The 23,091-nt window shown below is 35.8% G+C and overlaps 1 protein-coding gene across 3 annotated transcripts in view; it reads left to right on the forward strand.

Annotated features, from left to right (window-relative positions):
* Positions 1-23,091, forward strand: part of LOC101161591 (catenin delta-2) — a 141,461-nt gene that overhangs the window by 75,290 nt on the left and 43,080 nt on the right. For all 3 annotated transcript variants that reach the window (XM_023949966.1, XM_023949965.1, XM_023949964.1), the window contains exon 3: positions 6,646-6,758. In XM_023949966.1, the coding sequence (XP_023805734.1) occupies positions 6,646-6,758 (113 nt within the window). The remainder of the gene's footprint in view (positions 1-6,645; positions 6,759-23,091) is intronic.

Genomic DNA, 23,091 nt, shown 5'->3' on the forward strand with positions numbered 1-23,091 from the left:
CTCAAGTAATTCAAGTAACAATAGGGCTCTTAAATGTTTAAGGTTGGTGGTTGAACGTGTTGGCAGAATGTTTTGCTTTGATTAACATGGCATGTCTGTAAAGAAATCAGGAGAAGAATCAAGCAACATTTGAGTTCATTGATTATAATGTATTTAAACTGTCAGAACTGGTAGTCACTTGTCTAAATTGTATTGTTTAAAATGACTGACAACTGTCATTTGGCAAACTGATTCTTTACTGATGAGGGATTTTATTGCTTAATTGCATTAATTTTTTTTTTTCATTTTTTATGAACCAGAAGTGTGTAGTTTATACCTGATCTTTCTTTCTACAACAGAGAGTGTGTTGCATCAATCACCACCATAAGTTGCAATAAAAATTTGTGTAATAAGATATATTGTTTTAATTGCAACCTTGTCTGAAACAACAGGAATGTTTTACTGGTCTGTGATCCTGCTATCTCAACAGTAAGATATGTTGCTTCTGCTGAGGAAGTCAGCTCCGATTGAAAAAAAAAAAAAAAAAAGTCTAAAAATCTAAAGGTGTTGTCATAGGTTTAATAATCACTTTTACACCCCCAAAGTGTTTATACCATGGTTCTCAGATGCTTTTCTGCTATTTTAGGAGCAAGGTTTTTCTTTTTTTTTGGTTCTTTCGGTCTTCTCAGAAATTGTTTTCTTTTTCCGATTTTTATTTTGTAAGTGTTTTTTTTTCCTTTGGAGTGAGTCAAATCAGTCCATACCTCTAACTAAGTTTAGAATTTTAATGGAAGTTCACAGGTGCTGCTTTGTATTGACCATCTTTTTGTAGTTCCTACCCTTTCAATAACTTCCTTATATTGACCATTTTATTTCATCCCTTATGTTTTATCTCTTTTTATATCCTAATACTTAGATTTTTTTTCACCTTATTTTTTTTATTTTATTTGAAACCTCCTTTGTTTTCATCTTCTTTTCTTTTTCCCTATTTACATTTGTATTTCCACTTTGTTTTTTTTTCACTATGTTTTAGTTTATTTGCAATTCGTTTTTTTCTGTTCTTGTTTTTACTGAACTTTCCCATCCTTTAAGTATACTTTAAGTATATTTTTCCAACAGTTATGTTATTTCTTTTCCTTAATCTCATTCCTTTTATAACCTTCCCCCCATATTATTTTACTCCATCTTAATTTCTTTCTACTTGATTTTTGCTCTCCTTCCTGTTTTTTTTGCTACACATGTGACCTTAATAGTCTTGTTCCTCCTTTTTTTCTTGTATTCCTTTTCCTGTCCTTTCTTTTATTAGCAGGTTGTGTATTTCTGTTTATGAGCTTTAATCGCCTCCGGGGAAGCGCTTACTGTTATCATCACTTCTGATGTGCTGTCCATTGTGCAGCTGTTGTTCCTCCTAATCAAATTAAAGAGCACCCTTTAGGTGTTGCTGTTACCGATTAGGCCATTCATCACTGCAGCAGGACTGAGTTCTCCTTCTTTAGTGCAACATAAGAGAGTCATGTATTATTCAAAACAACATATATTAATGAGGAAATATGACAGAGAAACTAAACTGTCCTGCGTGTTTTTTTTTTCATTGTGTTAATGGTTGCTTTTAGTGTAAGATGAATGATCTGTGTTGGATAGTTGTCGCAGTGTGCAATTCTCTACAGTACTCTAAAGTAACACTGAAACACCTATATTATAATATTTATCATATCTAATGATAGGAACACACATTTTCTAGGATTTGTTTCTTTGCATAAGACTAAACAGCTAGCATGAAAGAGGAATTAGTTTTCAAACTCCAGGATAATATATCAATTAAAAAATGTAATTCTTCATTTTATCTGATTTAATGGAGTTGTGTGTTTGAGAGCTTAATATATTGATAGGGTTGAATTTAACATGCTTTGAAAGTTAAAAGGGCTCAAAAGTGAGAGATTCAGGAAAACAATCTTTTTAATTTTTTACCAATAAATACACAGAAACTGTGCTTCAGATGTCAATTACAGTCACATCAACTCAATTTTAAAGATACAAATAAACAGCAGGGTTAAAAAAAAAAGCTACATGCATACATACAATAAGTATGTACAGTCAATAATCGACTGTTTATTTCAAAGTTAATCTCTTCTTACCCAGTTGCTTGCTTATGGTTGATTGGTTCTTTCAGTCTTGTTGAGGTGTACAATCTTGTCCCTGATGTCCTAAGACAGCTCTTTGGTCTTGCCCAAGATAGAGAGGTTGCAGTTTGATCCTTTAGAGTTGTGGACAGGTGTCTTTTATATAGTTCAAACAGGTGCCATTAGTACATATAACGTGTGGAGGATAGAAGTTTCTTAAAGACCCACTCTGATGAAAATCGTGTTTTTAGTAATTTTCACATTTATAACATGTACATTTTTTCTCATAATAGAGGTTAAAATAGAGATTTAAAAAAAGTAGAAAAAGAAAATTAGAACTGCACTTTTTAGAATTTCTTTATTCAAAGTGCTGTGGATCAGAAGCAGAAGAGAAAAGCCATTTGAAAAAGCTTGTAATGATGTAGAAACTACACTTGGCAGGCCACAAGCTGCCTGCTCCGCTCTATTTCTAAGCATCTACTTGTAGACTACTAGATCCATGTGCGACTTAGTCTGAGTTTGTATCTGGCTCCAAACTCTATGACTGGATAGCTTCAATATTGCTTGCAATTTGTGTTGCACAGGTAATGTTACGTTAAGGCAATGATGGTCTGTAAGATAGGAGGAGAATGTGTAAACAGATTGGGGATGGGAAGTGTGGGCGGGCTTACTCTGCACCAACAGTCCAGAGAGAATAATTTTTTATTTATTTTTTGTTTTTACTTGCAGCTTTAAGTTCCCAAACTTGCAGTGTTTATGTCTGCACGAAATATATGCAAAGAACATTGAGTTTCTTAATGGTGTTTAAAAAAAGAAATGAAGAAAGTGAAATAGAACTGCTGCTTCTAAACTAACAGCAGAGATGGCCAATCTTTGAAATAAAACTTTAGTGATAAGTTGCAGATGATTCACTTTTAGTGAAGTTGTGAGCATCACATCTCACAGTCATGGAGGCAAAGAGCAACAGTGCATAAAACCACAGTTTAAAAAAAATCCAAAGCATAAATATTAATTCTTTCCATCTTAAAGTAGGGTTTTAGGATCATTTTCCTTTTCAATTTAATCTTTGTACTTCGTCTGAGTTTAAATTAGGGAAAGACTTGCTCTTGGATAATGACTTTTTTCTCTGTTTCTCTTAGCCTTTCTCTTCTTCACTGGGAGTTTAGACTATGTCTTTGCAGTAAAACTACTTAATTGTGACAATTTTTTACTGGGTTCTGGTATCAGCATATATTAAAGCAAGAATAGATGCATCATATATAGGCAATATATGCACACCATACATTAATGTATGAGGATTGACCATGTTATAAGGATCTTTAGCAGACCCATAAGTGTTTGTTTTATTTTGACGATTACAAGCATTAACAGATATTCCTTTGAGAGCTTCTCAGGTATGTGAATGTCTAAAGGTGGATGGAGGGGGGAGGGGCTGTGTAGTTGCCATAGAAACCTCTGTGGCTGTCTCCTCCGGCTCTTCTTGTACCCATAAGACTAGTCCTGGGCATCCCTTCCAAACCATGGAATTAATTCCATCTCAATTCACAAGTTCAAATTCAATTTGTCGGCTGATTTAACAAAACTTGATTAAATAAAAGTTTATTTTTCTTTTAAAATTAATTTTTATTTTGCTTGGATTCCTATGACTAATGACTCAAACAAAAATGTTTTGCTATTAGATCTATAAGGAAAAAAAACAAACAAGAAAAGACTCAAACACAATCTTAAAATACACATTGAAATACGATTTTATTCATTCTCTGATTTCACTTTATGATGTTACTTTTAGCATTTTCAATAATCACACAACTCTGTCATCTATCCAAATCAAGTCACTTTAACCTAAAAGAAGAAGAAAAATCATTTTCTATGTCAAAGGCACATTACAGGTATATTAAAATACACCATATGGAAATAAAAGCATTTGTCATCCAGTTTAGAGATGCTTTTATGGCTCTAGCCATTGTGCAAAACTCTTATTCAACAAGCTGTTATTTCTGTTTTGATGATCACAATAAAGCACAGCTGTCAGTCAGATTTCATTGAACAGCTCTGTTTCACTTGTGGCTAATCCTTCAGGGTTTTCCTTTAAACAATATGACTGATGTTGTTAGCTCTTTTACAATACGGCCTACAGTCAGGGAGAAACACATATCATTTCCAGACTCTTGTTAGGATTATGTCAGAAGAGGTCCACCCATAGGATCCATATTTGTAAGTCATTTGCAGTATCTGCTCTCTGAAAGACACTTCATTAAAAAAAAGAAATCAATAAAACTGTTCTTCATCTTTTCCTTAACCATTTTAATAGCAATAACATATGAACAGAACACTATTATGAAACCTTTGTCAAAGTGTCATCCATAATTTGAACAAATATCTCCTTTAAAGAGTTTTCCCATTTTTAATCAATTTTTACTTTTCATTTTCTGAGGTAATTATCCAAAACTGCTTTTAAGGCACCTTGACATCGAGGCATTACTGTTAGCGTAAAGCTACTTTAGAAGAATGGATTTGCATTTTTACACCTTTAGGGTTTAACCCATAGGAACCCATGGTGAAATCAGTGTGACAGAAAAATAGCAGATTTGGATTCCGGTGTCCACTTGGTTTGTGGTAAAATACACATAGTTTTGTTTTTAAGGGGAAATGGGTCTGAGTTCTGATGGGTTAAACCATTTAAAGCTGTGGCAAACATAGGGGCAAAATAGTCTGTTTTCAAGCTTTGATGCAGGGCACATCTTTGTAAAATAGAGTGCAGGCAAGTTCATATAAAATCATATAGATGGCTATTACTTAATCACACATTTATGAGAAACTTATCTTGTTTAAATTTAGCGAAATGCAGGGACTAAAACAGTAACTGATGAAATGGAACAAAACTGGCAGAAAGGGTGTTGAGAAGTGCAGAACAGTCTTTGTTCTTAATGAGATCTGCGTAACCTTTCAGCAGATAAGATTTATAATGAGAATATCATAACATGCTATAATTCTTTAAAGATAAAGGAATTTCCCACTGTGAGTGTCTGAATTACTTCTGAAAGCACTGTGTACAATGTACAGTACATGTCTAAGGCTTACTTTTGGCAAAAACATGAGAGTCTGAGAGAGAAGACAGGGAAAGAGGGAGAGTGCATATTTACGGGTAAGCTGTTGTTGGAAGAATGCATGAGAAAAGGGGTGAAGATGAGAGAGAGAGAGGGAGATGGATAGCATTGTGCTGTGTCGTTTTGGGGAGGAGACAGGATTGAGGTTGGAGCCTTGAGATAGCGACTGGGGATGAGCTCATTCAGAGCTTCAAATGGCTTTGAGAAAACCAATCAAAGCACGCTCCCTCTCTCTGCGACTTGCACCCACACCCTTTTTTCTCATCTTTGCACACATGCTCTCAGTCATCATCCAAAATATCTTCTGTGGGGTGGAGTTCACTGCAGTATTGATCTGCTTCTGTGTGTCAGCTACTAAAGGGAATACAAGCACACAGATACACGAGCACGCAAGATACTTGGAATCAGGGATTCCTACGTTCTAATCTCGCTCGTCTCGCTCAAATCTTGAGATAAAGTTTCCTAAATATTTGCTGTTTGTTCATAGGCATTTACGTATAGGAGGAGTTTAGCTGTTTTTAATGTAAACCTAATAACTAAAATATTCTACCAATGGATTTCAGACACACATATATAGCATATTAAACCACCAAATGGTTCCTGAGCGTGACTGTATCTGGAGCTCACCGCGCCCCCAGGGGATGGGTCAAATACAGAGAGAAGATTTCACACACCTAGGTGCATGTCAACTGATAGGACTTCAACTTGAACTTTATATTTTTGGTGTTTGTTTATCAACCTTTAAATTAGGTATGAAAACTATATGTATGAAGCAGAAATACATTATATTCTCAAATATAAATCCCAAAAGCAAGTCCAAAAAATGTAAGTGAAGCCTCAGAGTCACTAAGGAGGATATACTTCAATTCCCAGTATTCTAGATTATTACTTTACTCAATCTACCATCATTATTTAGGCTTTCATTTTAATTTCAAAATTGGCCGCCTTTTCTTCTCAAACAATCACAATCATATTTGTTGTGGTTGTCTCTTTGCTTTCTAGAGTGTTTTGCCGGCCCCCCTTCACCCTGTTAATCACCAAGACTGATGCTGTGGCATGGTCCTTATCTGTGTCTAAGTTCCAGGGTTACTTATACTTGGTCCGAGCTCATCCCAAGCATGCAATATGTTATTGTCACAGAGCCAAACGCCAAAGATTATAGACTTGTTGCATGCAAATCTTTTTGTATCAAAAATAAATCTTTGCTCACGTTTCTAAGATCTCTCCTTATTGAAATATTTGTGCATTGTTAATTTGATCAAGTGCATGACTTCTACCTTTAGAAGTTTTTAGTACACTTTATCCCTCCGTCCCAGCTAATTGAAGTCCAACACAATAAGGTGCTAAATATTTTGAAAAAAAAAAACGAAAAAAGGCGGTTAAAGCAGTTTTAATATTAACATTGGCACTTTTTTTGTCTCCTATCTTTGTCACATCAGGAGCTTCAATTTGAACGCCTCACAAGAGAACTTGAAGCTGAGCGTCAGATTGTTGCCACCCAGCTGGAGAGATGCAAGCTGGGATCAGAAGCAGGAAGCATGAGCAGCATCAGGTAAGCATAACTATGGAGAGAGAGAGAGATTTCCTAATCAATGTTAAAATATACAGATTTGTACTTAAATGCGAAGTATTTGTCTTTTTTTAAAACGCCTGTGTTTATGTATAATCTGCTGAAGTGGTACAAAAGTCACAGGTAGGACTAAAGAGTTGTAGAGTGTGCATCCAAACCTGGATGCTTGAGTTCTCATATGCACGTCATGCTTGTGGGATGTGCACCTGTACACATAAACCACTGTTATGATGGATATGTGATCTTGGTTTTCATGGCAGCAGCGTTGACTGCCCCATTATGTAACTTCGCTTTACGTGCACATGCAACACCTATCAAGGTTGTTTCCCCCTTTTGCTCCGTAGAGTAATGCAACTTCGAAGTATTTTTTTTTCTGTCCTGCTGTGGGACTCATTCATCAAGTGTTTGGATTGGAAAAGGTAAGAGTGGAGTTCAATAACCACTTTTGCTCATGTAAAATACAGGTGAAAGGGAAATCTAGCCCATACACAACACATGTAGCAGATATGGAGACAGTAAACAGTGTTTCTCTTTTTGCACTACAATAATAGTAACTGAAGATACTGTGGCCTTAAAATGCTATATTTAAATATTTATGCAAATATGGGGTCAGAAGTATTGATTGCTTTTGTTAATAAGGCACAAGAGGCTGAAATAAAGCACTGTAGCAGGTCTGGATATAACTACATTTGTTGCATATCTTTTATGTGTGTGTATATCATCTTTGCTTTTTGGATCCTCCCTTTAGGGGTTGCCACAGTGAATCATTTGCCTCAGTTTAATATTATTCTGTGCATTTTCCTTGCTCACACTTACCACCTTCATGTCCTCCTCTACAAAACTGTTTTTAATCTTTCTCTAGGCCTCATTTCTGGTATTTTAAACCTCAGCATCCTTTTACAAAAATATTCGCAGTTTTTTTTTTTCTCAGAGCGTGTCCAAACCATCTCAGTCTGCTTTCTTGCATTTATCTCCAAAACATCTATCAGGAGTTGTCATCTGATCAATTCATTCCAGATCCTATTCCTCTTCATCACTCCTAACACACAAAACTCTCTCCTCTCTCTGCTCACTTTCATAAACATTTTCTATACAAAGACACAATGCAACTCTTTCGACTTTCACTGTACTTCACCAGAGGCATATATAAAGGAAATACAACATCTGTGGTACCCTTCTTTTGCATGGCATAAATGCTTACATCTGACCTCAGCCTAGTTTCCACTACTCTTTCGCCCATAACTCCACTGTGTGACTCATTACGTTTTTTCTGTGTAGTTTCTGTAACCCTGACCTTTCATGATTCACATTTTTATTTGTCTTTGGTTTATTGGATGCCCTCTGCATGTAGCTGGACATACATAGAAGACCTGAACTGTGCCCCCTTTTGGCTGCATTTATGTATGTACCCTGATACATAAATGTAACAAAAATGTTGGATTTATACTATCATGATATATGTAATATCTAATATAGCTAAGTAAATTGTAAAAACATGTATTTTTTATCCAAAGAATTGACACAATAATATTAATAAAAAAATAACACCAAGTGTTTTCAGTCTCGTGGTAACCTGCATAAGAGCACTTTTACTATCAATCCGGTTATTTAGCTTCTGTGCATTATAAGCTCTGGATATTGCTGCAGTTTAGTACATTTAAGAACAGACAATGCATGGTGACAGAGACTAACTGCAGTCAAATAGCTGTTTTAACTGGCTAATTGTTTCAAAGTAGTTAGGTCATGTGTTCACAACAGCAATTACAGTTGAGTTGGGAAGTCCCTTAGTTGGTTTGCAGATAATAAAGCAAGATGAGTTTGTATTGAAAGGAGCTCTTCATGGTTTGGTAATGCTTTGTGTTAAAGGATTCTGCTGTCTGTAGTCCTGAGAGACTGAGACAGAAAGAAATGCAGGACAGAGAAAGAGTAAAGAAATATCTCCCTAATGCATTGAACCCTGAACAGCAATCAATTTGTTTAAATCTTTATGATTTATTATGTTTGATTGTAACTCATCAGTAATTACATTTAAATACGGTTTCAATCAATGTTGCATAATTACACCCTAGGTTTTTGTAAAATTATATGTCAAACACATAAAAGATGATCAGACTTTGGTGTCTCCTGCATTTACACCGAATGTGATTCGCAGGGCTGGGCCGTCCAGTTTCAATGTTAGGTCAATGTACAGGCGCAAACAGATGTCCTGACCGGAGCATCGGGGGGTGTTGGCCTGGCAGCAGCACAATTTGGGCATTGCGGTGGGTGGAGTTAAAAATCTGGACTTTGTCAAAGAAGACGCATCACATCAAACAACCAAGGATCCAGCTTTGGCGAGTGGAGCCTAAAAAACTTAGAGGATAATCTGATCATTCTCCTCCTGAACTTTAAGATACTTTTGTTATTTGTATGGCGACAATAATTAAAACTTCTTCTAATTTTATTTTTTTCCCTCCTCGGACTATAGCGGGAAATGGCGTCCGGCACAAATTCAACACACAAATTTCACAAAGGAACCCATCATCAGTGTGTGCATTAAATGAAAATTTAACAAGTACCTTAAAGTGGTCTAGTTGTTTCTTCTCTTTGCTTGTAAAACTAGCAACTAACTTAAAAATAGCCACATGTGTCTTTTGTATTTAAGACTAAATGATAGGGTTATGGATGTAATGTTTGTAAACTCTACTGCAATTATTGGAAGTTAATGTTTAGCAGTTTAATGCACAGATAATATTAGTGTGAATTTATTGTTGAGCTTCATCTTATGTGGATAGCTTTTTGACTTAATCAGGTTGTTATCATTTTACAGCTTTTTGTGCTCTTTTCTCCTGACCACTGTGCTGTTTTTGCCACAACTAAAATACAATTCAATTACATTCCTTTATCTCACTATATCTCACTCTCCTCTCCTGCACTGGGTGATAATAGAGGGATCCATCACACCATTAGCTGCAAGCAGTTTTATAAGCTCAGCAAAATTCTGCATGGAGAGAGCTCAAATTATAGGATACTGCATTATACCTTAAAATACGCCTTGTGTTTGTGCCCCTGTGTGTGTCTGTGTGAGTGATGATGATACTACATGTCTTGCTCTCTGCTAATGACTGATGATGCATTTCCAAGAGGAGAGGAGAAAAAATGATGGCAGGTGGCAACATCTCTCACATCGTGGCCACCCTCACTGTCAATCTTTTGCTGTGACTCCCTGTGTTGTTTCAGATTTTCCCTCATCTGTCTTCCTTTTTTTAAATTATGTCTTGGTTTCCTCCATTTCACTGGGTGTGGGAAAAGTCCACCTTTGAGTTTTTTCTCTTTTCTTTTTTTTTTTTTTTAAATGATGCTCTAAATAGCAACTGCAAGCCAAGAACCTATTGGTCAAGAAAACTGTGGTACAATTTAATAAATAAACAAAAACGAACTATGATTCATTTAATTCCACTGAAAGTGAAATATAGCCCACGATTCCAACTGTTAGTGCCAATCAAGGACAGTTTAGGGATGGAGATAGCAGATTGGATGAAAGGGCAAGAAGTCAAATGAACAAGGACACCTAATGAAGGTGAAGGTCTTTGGTTTGTCCTTTGGACAGCAGGTACAATTTTAATGCACAGGATGATGATATTTGTAAGGCTGATAACAGAACCTTTGCTATAAGTACCGGTTTTTACTTTGACCTGTATTGCAATGTGATCAGCACCAAGGTCTTAGGTTCTTCGCTTGGATCAGGGGAGAATCTCTAGACCCAAACACAAAGGATGAAGCATGTCTTTAAATGTGATATTTAGTTTCTTTATAAGATTTTGCCATTTGTTCATCTGGAAAAAATTCAGGACTAAGAAGCAGAAACTAAGTCCTCCAGAGCCGCGAAGCATCAGATGGCTACAGCTGATAATAGTGTCGAAATGGCTGAGGGGCATCTTCTCTTGAATAAAATGAGATGGGGAAAAAATGGAGGTCCAGAACCAGAGGAAACACAAATGAATAGAAAGTCCAAGATCAATAGTTGGCCTAAATTGGGGTTCAGGTCCACAAATAGGATGGCAACTTGAAAGCTTGCAATAAGCCCTTTAACATAAAGAAAATGCACAGATAGGGAAAATGAGTGTTATCTCCGGCTCGTATGGCTAAATAAAATGAGCATTATTACAAGAATAGAGATCTATGGAATGCTGTGCATGCCAAAACCTTGAAACATTGATCTGATTAAGACTAGAATCCTGCCACCATTTTTTTTTAAGATCATGGGTTATATGTGAACCTTTTTACTATCCTTACCTCATATTTTTAATGTCTAATTGTAAGACCTGATTTTACCAGTTGGAGCCTGTGATAGCAATCCATTTTAATACTTGTTATAAAAAGTAAGATTCATATTTATTAGCTGTAAGTTCAGCCCTTTGTCTGGCTCAGAGAGTCCCAGCACCTTAAGTGGACCCTTGAGAAAAGTAAAGACTGCAGCTTTCCTCAGTCAGGGAGGGGCCAATACTGCCTGGACAGGTTATCACGCTGCCTTAAAACCTCACAGAAACAGAATACATCCTTCGACTTCTGTCTAAAGACAGTGTGAATTCAAAAATGAGCTTAATCAGTTAAGTGTTCCACCATTAAGCCCTGCTCCTGTTGTGTAGCAAAAAACCTGAAAACCGGTTGACTGGTTTGCGTGATAAAAATTGGCTCTTTTTTCTTACCAAAGTCAACAAACGCATTAGAGGTCAGAGTCAACAGAACAGCTAAAGTTTGAGACTTAGGATTAGATATTGATTGTTCTAAGGAGACATTGAATTACTGCCAAAGTAGACTAGAAGCTTAAATCTTTTTGTCCTGTCAATGAAAGATTGCTTAAAGAGCTACTCAAACCATTTATCTGAACAAAAAGCTGATCTCCAATGGCCTTCTCTCACACAATCTGAAGCATGTTTTCCAGTTAGAAGTATTTCTTTAATCTTTATACTGCATCTGTCAGATCCACTGTTGTAGCTGTGATTCACTGTGATGTCTAATAGGTTTTGTTCTACACTATAATAGCTTCTGCAGAGTTTGGCAGCCTTTACTGTGCACTTCTATACAGGAGAATTGGGCAGAATAAGATATTCAAAATATCATATCTTGAAATGAGACCAAAAAAGTAAGTTTGTAAGCTTCCAAGATCAGTGTGTCACTACAAGTGGTGCTAAGTTGTCTCTTTTGTCAAGATTTCACTTTCTCAAATTGTAGGAAGGAAAAAAAACACATTGTAAAATAGATCAAATTAATTCTATTTCACATTTTATTGGTATTAGAAAAAAAGAAAAATAACATAATGTGTTGTTTTGAAAGCCGAAGAGACAGTACATGTTTTATTTGGGCACATTATGATCTCCCAGCCAGTCAACATAGACCATGGCTGCCAATGTCAGGGTTGTTAGAAGCCAAGGGCCACAAGTCTAGATTTCTAATCAGCGTCCACTGCTCCCACTCCTACATGCATCATATCAAGCAATGCTAAAAAGTACCACATCAAGTCAAATGCATATCATTTTCTAACCACATTGTTCCCATTGCTCCTGAAACACCTGTATTTTTTACAAAAAGGGTGAATTGTCTTCACACTGCACACCCAACCAGATTCGCCATTTCTGTGTGCTTTTTATGACTGATTAAAAAAATATATATTACATTTAACTATAAACCATTACAAAATATTAAAACTATTATTTTAAAAGGAATAGATGTTTTTTTTGGAAGTATGTAAACATTAGTAAAATGTATAATAAATTTCTCAAAATTCAAATGTAAGTACCATTCCTCTTTTCCTCTTGGCAACACAGCAGGTTATTTTCCTTTATTTATTATTTTATTCATCTTTCCAGCATGTTTTGTTCTCTGTGTCAGTTGCAAGGAGACAGAGGCCTTCAGGGCCAAAAGCAATACATGCATGTACACCCTTGTATGTGTGCATGTGTGCATTTGCTCGTGTTGAGGGTATTTGGTTCATTAAACATGCAAATGCAAGCTTATCTTTCACTTACAGCAGATAGTGGGGAGGATAGATATGAAACGGCCAACATATCTGAGACAGTTGGTAAGGTAAAGAAAGATGGTGAGCTGTGACAAAAAAGATTTATATTTAGCACTTAATTATGATGCTAGAATCTAATAATAACACCGTGATGTTAGATTCAAAAAATTAATTTACAGGGTTTTTGTGAGCTTGAAGTCCCACTCCAATAATATATTAAACTATTTGAAAGAGTTCCCAGTCGTCTTTTAATTATGATTATGCCAATTTTAGCTAAAACAAACAAAAAAAAAAAACTGTGTTGTTTTCTAGGACAAAGTTTTTGTAGAGCACCAGGAGTTCATTACAAATTTCCTTCTGAGTTGAAGGTGGGGCTATTGGCACAAAGTAAGCCTTCCCCCATTTCCCAGTTCAACATGACATGACAAGTTTTTTCAAACTGCATTTTTTTTCTGCTCCAGATTCACAGCAATTTAAATGAAAGAAATAATCAGAAATACAATTTTAAGCTTAATTTTCTTTATATATGTCCTCAGTCATGATAAAAATGCCACAATAACATGTTAAAAACACAATTTTAGCAAAGCGGGTCCTAAATAATGATAAACCAGCGCTTTTATAGGTCAAACGTCCACTCTTGATAACATATTCATATATGAAAAAATGAATTCCTTCATCACATTTCTGACCTGATCATTGACAGGTTGGTAAACAGAAGCAGTAATAGCACAACTTAAACTGTGCATCTTAATGTGGTACCAATGAAAGTGTTAAATATGTCAGCTGTTTTACTAAAAGGCGTTTTGTGGATTTCATGGTTTCTACAGAAGCTTTGTAGGAATTCTATTTTATTTTTTTACAAAAAAGGGGTTATTTCAGTTGTTTTTTCTCTTATTTTGTTTTTTACATAGAGCCAGGAGAAACTCACCGTGATTACACCTTCATTCTGTTTTTCCTGTCAGTAATTCGTTAGACAGTTCTAATCACGCTGTGACACACTGTTAAAAAAAAGTGATGCATCTTGCTGCTGCTTGATTGTCCAGGGTTAGGCTGTAATTACAGTTCAGAACAAGGTGATGAATATTCTGTTGATTGGCCTCCAGGGGAATCTGGATGAAATTGTTCATATATTTATTGTTGTCCGGTTAGTCAGATATGATTAGTTTGTTGAAGCCTGAGGGCAAATCTCTTTACATGATATGCGAAAACTGTCATTTTTGTGTCTTTTTTTGTTTACTCAATAGCTCAAGAAGATATTTTATAAAACTAGAAATATATTTTATGGGACCCTCTGAGCCAGACAAAGTGCTGAACTTACAGCTACTAAATACGAATGATACTTTTTTATGGCAAATATTTTATTTTGTACATTTATATATTTATATTTTCTTGATAAATTGCTTACTTTTTAATATCCAACAAACAATGAACCAAACTGCACAGATAAAGGGTATTAGTCTTACAGTGAAAGTGCACTGAAGACAGGCTGTGTTTTGTCAAGTGAAAAGGGGAATTTAGCTTTGAGGCAGGTGTAACTGACATGCAGTGAGCACATTGATTTAAAATGCTAAGAGGCTGTGAAATAGGATGTAGACAGATGTGTAGGCTGATGAGCGATTGAAGACATGAGAAGAGGGAATCCACTCAACGCTCATGCACAAAAAAAGCATGAAGGAAAGAAGCCAGAGAAATGGAGAAAGAATGGTGAAACAAAAGAAAAAAAAACTAAGCAGGAGTTCTGCTTGTCAACACAGTGACAAGAAGTGTTGTTGTTTTCACACTTCGAGAATAAAGAGGATATTTGTTTGACGAATTTAAAGTTAGCAATTTTTCCTCTCATCCAGCTATTCATCCAGGTGGTTTGTGCCACCAATTAATTAATGTTAGCAAATGCAAAGATCTTAGCAAAAATTAGTGCCTGACAAAAAAACAAAAAAAACTTGTACCTTAAAAGTCAAGACATAAAGAACATTTCAAAGAAATACTGGTTTGTTTTTTTATTGTTTGGCATTTGATTTGGTTAAGGTTGCCCACACAGCCGTTTATTCGGTGACACATAAAAATCAAAGGGAACTAAAGGGAAATAACCAACAAGACACCAAAGGTTAAATTAATAATGGTAAAAATTAAATCTTAAGGTTTTATAGCAAGACACCAAATTACTCAAAATGCAAACAAAAGACCACAAGAGTATATGTAACAAAAGTTCAAAACCAGAATTGAACTAAGGGGGGAAACCAGAGGCTTTCACGAGCTAAGGCCAGGCAGACAGCAGGGGCAGGCTGAAGGTACAAATTCCCACTCAGGAATGCAGCCGCCACTGGAGCAGAGGATCCTGGGAGCTTTTAAAGCTTCCCTCCAAGCCACGGGATTGGTAGCAGCCTCAATCAGCACTACACAGTGGGCGGAGTCAGTAGCTGTCCAGGAGCAGGACTTCTGCAGGAGCTAGAACACAAATACATACACCCAAAAAAAGCAGACACTACCAGGGGTCGTAACAACGTAAAATGCATGATTTAGAAACATTATTTTCTTTATTATGACTAACCCAAAATAATATGGGGGATAGTCTGATAAGGGTCGGACGTCCAAACCTTTACCTAGGAATGGGGGTGACTTTTAGGAGAGGTGCAACAGAAACAATCTAAGAGAGGTTGCGCTTTTGTAGCAGCGTATCCTGAGGCCATTGAAATAAGCGCCTGGAGCTGTCTTTGGAGAAGGCTTTAAACTCATGGAAAGGGAACTGTCTGTGTCATTGTCTGTGAGCAAAGGAATGCTAAGAGCGCTCATCTTATACAGGTTGTTTTTTTATATGTAAAACTTTGTATACATTGGTAAAATACTGCTATAAATATGGACATGTTTATCAGCAATAAACCTGACAGGAATACCACAATGATTTGATGTTTATATGAATAATAAACCCTGAGGAGTTTAAAAATAAACATAGAACATGCATTGAGTGTCAACATATATTTATGTTTCCATAGAGCTCTCATAATAGGTTTTGATGAACAGGATATAGGTCATAAACAGACATAAATGAATACCCTAAATATATTTCTATTGAAGCTTTTAACATCTCTTCAAAATGATTCAGTAGTTGTTTTGTTTGCCAAAAAAAGTTTTGTTTGCATAAAGTTTTCTTTTTCAAAAATAAGTTTGTTTAACCATCATCTTACTCGTATCTGGAGCCAGTCTGCAGTGGCAGCAGTCTTAGCAGTTATGTCTAGACTTCCCTTTCCAAGGGAAGTCTAGATATCACTGTCCAGCTGGAGTGACCCCCAAAGTGCTCCCAGGCCAGAGGAGAGACATAGACCCTCCAGAGCATCCTGGAGGATCCCCAGGGACTTCTACTGATGAGACATATCAGGAATTTCTCCTGAAGAAGGCAACCAGGAAGCATCTGAAAGAGATATTCGAGCCCTCTCTGGTATCTCTTGATGTGGAGGAGCAGTTCTACTTCTGCTTTGAGGGGTTGAGTCCTGCTCAATCCTTCCCTGTAAGACAGCTGTAAGACTATTTTCGGGCTCTATTTATAAAACGCGTGTCCATTGAATGCACATTGAAAGTTAAACCAGGTAGAGACGTTTAGATGCCATCTCTTTTAATTCACGGAAGTGCAAACCCTTTAAAAATTGATTACGAATGAGAAATTAGTAATTACGATTTATCCCCAGCCGGAATTATATGACATCAAGTCTTTCATAAATCAGAATAGAGCTTTGAAAGAAAAAGCCTAATTTGTGCGACTTTTTACCATTTTACCATTGCATGTAGCTGGTGGACATGCGCTAGTAAAAAGTTGGAAATGTAAAAAAGCCATTCCCTGCTTGTCCAGTGTGAACACCATGGTCTAAATGCACAGTCAAGAACCCACGTTTAGCGCATTTTTGAACCTGCGCCAAATACCAAGGTTTTACATAGCTTTAGACTTAAATTAGCTTACTAACTTGTTCAAACTCATGTAGCTCTACACTTTTCTAAATATTGGTCAAAAACTCAGGTCTCCCACATGGAGGTGCTAAGTTTCATTCCAGCCGTTTTGTTGCACTTGACCGACCCAGTGTACAATGAAGATCCTGGTTCAATGATTTCAACAAAAAAGACCACCTACGAAAAGTTAAGATGAAACCCTACACTCCTAACAGCTGGAGTTCCTTTGGCCCCAAGTGCACCTACAAATTCTGTCCATAAAAAGTATGAACAGGGGACTAAGCGCACTCCTGCACTGTAAAACGCAACGTTTCAACATAAAAACATGAGTTGAAGGGCTACCTTATAATGTTAAGTCAAGGTAACACACATGATTGTAGATGGTAGTGATGTTTTTCAACTTTATGTACAACAGTAAAGTAAATGTGATGCAAAAGCATTATTTAAAGAATCATGAATGTTTTCTTATCTTTTACTATTAGATTAGTCACCAAATTTTAGTCCATTATTCTGGAAACATTCAGTCTGGCTCAATCAAATATTTAAAATTCTCTTCAGGGACCTGTGAAGGAAATTTCGATTTCTATTATTTTATTTTCTATAATTAGCAGAAAAATGTTGTATAAGGTAGAGATGGTTAGGAAAAGTGACCAATAACAAAAGCATGTTGGATGCACTTTCCTTCATATAAAACTCCACCACCAAAGTGAGATATAAGTTGATTAGACATATAATATCTACAACTAGCAAAAAAAAAAAAAAAAGAGGATAAAGATGCCGTAAAAGATGCTTTTGCTGATGTGCAGTGCTGTAAGCCTTTGAAGCATATACAGTCTGTGTCACAGCTTGGTGTTTGCATGTATAATTTTAAACCTACCTGCATGTAGGAAGGGTAAAACAGTTTGCAACGTTTTGAGGGTTAACAACTTAAACAATAAAATCACTCACAAGCTCGCTGTGCTCTGCAGTAGCCAGATGGTCTTTGTGAATGTGTCTGTGTGTGCATTGTAGATCTCCAAGCCAAAGATTAAGCAACCAGTTTAATACATCTCCAACCCCAGGGAACCCCTCTGTGTCACACTGGAACATTTTTACCAATCAGCCTCAAGCATGCATAAATACCTTTACATGTAATGAATATAAGCATGCGTGTTTGGGATATATGAAGGTACCTCTTTACCATCATGCATAATGCTTTTTGGCTAGTAGTGCATGGATCCATTCGTTTTTACTTTATTATGTATTGATCAAAGTATTTGCCAATGGAATTTTCCTAGTACAGTAATGAAAGTTATGACTCTACGATGAAAAAGACAAAGAGTAATTACTGATATGTTTTTAAATATACTATGTTGCTCATAAAAAAGACAAAAACAAAAAGTTACAATTGTGTAAAGAGCTGGAATGATGTTTAAAAACAAATGTCATTTCCTAAAATTCTATTTTGTACTGGACAAAGTACATTACTAGAGTTGGTTTTCTATTTGAGATCCTTAAACTTGCTTTGACTGTGTGTTTGTGCACGCGCATGCGTGCATTTCCTAGTGCACAGTAGTTTGCAAAATATGTCATTTTATTTTGCTTCCCGGACAGAAGCAAGCAGACTTACTCTGCATATTGTGTTCTAGAAATATTGCTTGAACGTGTGTTGAACAAGTTGTACCCTCTTTCTTTTGATTAAAGGAACACTATGTGCCGATGAGGATAAGAGGTAAAAAAAAAAATCTATAAAGAACTAGAACATTGAACAAGAGTGTGTCATGACTCTGTAAATGTGACATATCAGAAAGAAGATGCTAGATTTATGAACTTCAGTCAACCCTTACTTTAAAAAATAAAAACACTATATGTCGACCAGATTGGTTTGTAAGATGAATGTTTGGTTCAAATTGCTTCGTTCGGCTGTTTGGACTTTTTAGTTGTTTAAAAAAAGTTTAATATTGGGAAAACATTGTTCAGCTTTGTTATGAGCAAGTCCAAGTTTCACATTTGCAAACAATTTAATTCAAGAAAAAGGTCAAACTATTGACATATTATAGCAGGTTTTATTTTTTAAAGTTAATCTTTTTAGAGTTTTGTTTTTAGTCATTGTTATGTTGACATGCCTTTTGGGGAATTGTAGTGCTTTTGCATTCTTTGAATAAAAGTTACTTAAATGTATTTTATGTGAGAATTAGGTATTTCAGCTGTATTTACAGTGAAAAAGCTCTGGTTCAAGTCCCAGCTGGGGCTTTTCTGTGTGGAGTTTTCATGTTTACTAGTGCATGCCTGGGTTTTGTTCAGGTGGCTTTTTCCCATAGTCCAAAAACATTCTTCATAGGTTAATTGGTTACTCTAAAGCATGGGACTTCAACTAAAATTTAAAGTTAGAAAAAAAATCCTTGAAGTTAGGGTCCGGGAAACAAATTATGTCTAACTATTTTAGTGTCATATATTTTTAAGTAACTGAGGATTGGTGGCACATCTGCATGTAATTAATATATAATTCTCACTTCAAATTAATTCCCATACTGTAGTTACATAACATAAAACACATGGAACTGTTTGTGCCCCACACACACACAACAGAAACACGACCAGGACAACTGCCGACATTGCCAAGAAAACTAGATGAAAGGTTGATCCACTAGCCCTCATTAGCTTCTTCCACAAATCAAACACTTCCCCGGAAGAATGTACATTTGAATAAATGTTTGAGGTTTTTCAGTCTATCAGGGTCGCATTTAAAAACTGGAAAATTCCTGGCTTATTCAGCCTTTCTGTAGGAAAAAATTCTAAATGTCCCGTTTACAAGTGTCCTCAGTTCAGAAACATCCTCAGCTGGTTGACAACTTTATTTGAAAGAATCTTCATTCTCTGTAAAATATTTATGGGGAAAGTAGTTGCTAACTTAATATTTGTTTATAAAAAAACACAACATTATCAACTTTTGCAAATTCTGATCAGGGTATGGATAAGAATTTCTTAGTAAATTTAATTTTTTCCTTTCGAACAATCAACAACAAAAACAAACCTTCCATAAATTCATGGACAATGGTTTCTGCTTTAAAAATACATGCCCACACCTGTTCATGTGCTAACTAAACACTGCCCCTGGTAAAAAATCGTATTGCCGTACACGTGTTTCTTAAATTTGCATAGACATGTCTGCACCAGGTAAATAAAGGAATAATTTTAAAAATAATTTCCTAATAAACTTAGCACTCTAAATTAAAATCTAATCTGTCTAATTTAACCTTCTTTACCATTTTTTTTAAATGAAACCAGTAACATTCTTTGCTTTGTCAAAAGAATGCTGATGTGGCTTCTAAAGATGTGCCAGTCCAAAAATGAATTTCTTGTGTGAGGCTGTTAAATTCCATGTTGACAATTTCTCCATCTTGTACAGGCAACAATAACAACAATAATGTTATTAAGAATACAAAATAGTAACTTTTTAAACTTTTGTTTTACACCTTTTAAGTATAAATTTCAAAGCATTTGTCAGAGAACAGGTAAATGCAGATAAAAAGCCATTACTGCAAATGGCTATAAAATGCTGAAATAGATCACTCATTAAATGACCAATTATTACTAAGTTTTAATTAAGTTGACATTCTAATTTGAGCTAGAGATATTTTCAGTTTTTTTTAAACAAATTTCTAATAAAAGTATTAAATCTTGTTTTATCCTGTTTGGTGTATTAGGACCTCTTATTCTAAATAATTATCCATTTAGCTGTGGTGCAAAGCACAAACAACCCACCTCTTCTTTTAGCCGGCAATTTCCATTTTTCTACACATAATTAGGGATAAACTGAGTGTGCCTTTGATACAGTTTTCGGTTATGGCGCATAGACATAAATTGATCAGCTAAAAAATTGTTTTAACCAGTTGACTAAGATCCACTTTTCAATTTTGTCAAAGTATTTTTTTTTCTCTGGAAAAGTCTACATTTGCCAGAAATACTGTATAGCCTTCAAAACACTGAGTTTTCACAAAGTATTAAATTATTTATTTTTCCTTACTCTCAAATTATTATTTTTTATTTGAGTTGACAATATATTGTTGCATTGTTAGTTTTTTCTTTTCTTTTTTTTGCATAGAAATAAGGCTTTGTTAAAGCTGTCAGAACCTGAGCATCAGAAGTTATTTAAGGCCTCCTCTTTGTCTTCCACCAACTGTTGGACTGTCATTCTGCTGTCACCGCCACAAAAGTTTGTCCTCAGCTTTGTTGTCATCACAAAAGACCATTTTCTGAAAAGAATACTCTCTCACAAACACGCATATGCAGATATGCACAGAAGTTATGTTTTCAAGCATCCACTTTGCAAAGAAATGTTTTCTAATCCGCTGAAATATTCTTGTTAGTCTGACTTAGGCCTATCCTTTTTTAAAAATGTCATTTTTCCGTACTTGTAATAATATTTCTTTGTTACGCACACACAAATGCAAACATTATCATAGACACACACTCCTCACCCATCACTACCTGTACAGAACAGAAGCTTTTTCTCTCTGCCTTGACACATTCTTTTTGTAAAGTCACACAATCTGACAGTAACGGAGTGCAACTGCTTTCTTAAAGCATGACAATTACTAGTTGTCTATGCTATAAATTAAATCAATCAAAAATGTATTTGCGGGCGTTTTCTCACTAAGAGGAATCTGTTGAACACCATTGAAAAGTTCTGGTTTCAACTTCTGCCAAAGTGAGCCAAAGGTTTGCCTTCAATCTGTAGGAGATAAAGAATTTCTTCAGTAATGGTCTCAGTGGGTGGAAGGATAGCTTCCCTCTTGGGAACAGAGCGTAACTAGTGTGTCAAGGTTTACTGTGAGTTTTTCTTGTTTTTCTTACTCATGAACAGTTTGCTGAACCCCGAAGGAAAGAGTTCAGTGCTTTTGTTACACAAGTCCAAATGGGATAATGCCATAATCACAAACTGTATTGGATTTTACTGCATATGTCTTCTAGTTCAGCCAGTTAACCATTGTTTTTTAGGGATAAAACTGATTGAATACATCATACGTGCTTTTTGCTTACCATTTTAAAGAATAATTTTGTCAATTTTTGGATAAATATAAAGTTGTTTGTGTCCTTGAGTATTGACAAGGTCATGTTCTTAAAAGATTTAGTGATTTTTTTAATACTCCTGATTGATGCTTGATGGTTTCCCCCTCACTTTGCAGCCAATAATATCTGTAAGCATCCTCTAATGAAACGCTCAACTACTGGTGCCACAACTCGATTCATTCTGTTGACCTTAAATATTTTATTTGACCATAAATTGAATATGATGCTAAGATACTGATGCAAGATAGTGTTATTGATATTGACAGCTAGAGGTGGGAGAGACTCTGTCTTTACTTTATACAGAAAATTATATAATTGCACTTGTACTATTCAAATTGTATGTCTACTGCTTTGCAAACATGCACACTGATAAATTGGTATTTAAAAAGCAAGGCTAGAAAAATAATTGTTAGGGCTAGAGGGGCAGATGTGTAGATGTAAAAATAAAAACAGCAGACCGAGAATTGTCCTGAGAGGATTTGGCCCTGCTGTGGACTGGCGAACCATCCAGGGATAGGCTCCAGCAACCCTTTCACTCCTAATGGTAGATTAAGCGGGTTTACAAAATAGATAAAAGCACATGGATTATTTTCTGGGAGCCAAACAGGATATCCTCTTTAAAAAATTAAAAATAATTACCTTAGAGTTCAAGAATTTGATGATTGACAGTGTCAAATGTCTTCTTCAAGGCTGTAGAAAGACAGCACCAAGGCAAACCTTCTTTGAACTTTCCAACTCTTCTTTCAGAACTATTTAACCTTTGGCATAAACAGACAGTTTGCTGAATCAGTTGAATGGTTTGCATGGAAATCAAACTGCACAGGCTGCAAGGAGGACTGACCTTTATTTTTACTTTTGATGTTTATTTTTAAGCTTGGCCATCCTCCTCCCAGCAACGGAAGATGCTAATTGACAAATAATTGGTAATTACAAAATTGACAGCGGGTTGAAAGATTGGAGTTGCTGCAAGCTTTTTACAATTGCTCATCTAAATAGTTAAAGACTAAAATGCCTCCTCTGTAATGCCCTTTTTTTTATTGTTAATGTTTATTTCATGACACAAACAAAACACTGTTTATGGTACATTTACATGGCTGAATGCATAATTAATTTTATATAATTTTGCTACTCACAAAAAATGTTATGGTTGCAATTAGGTTTAAGTGAAGAAAAGAATATTTCCTTCCTATGAAGTTGGTTGCACTTACAGACATGAAAGCAATAATTAGAAATAAAGACTTGCGGGGAGGGCACTGAGAGGGTTGGGGAGGGGGCTCAGATATAATGGCGGGGGGGGGGGGGGATGTAGTGTGTAGGGTCGTAGGGTTA

This window comes from Oryzias latipes, chromosome 20 (genome assembly GCF_002234675.1).
Source record: "Oryzias latipes chromosome 20, ASM223467v1".
Taxonomy (NCBI): Eukaryota; Metazoa; Chordata; class Actinopteri; order Beloniformes; family Adrianichthyidae; genus Oryzias; species Oryzias latipes.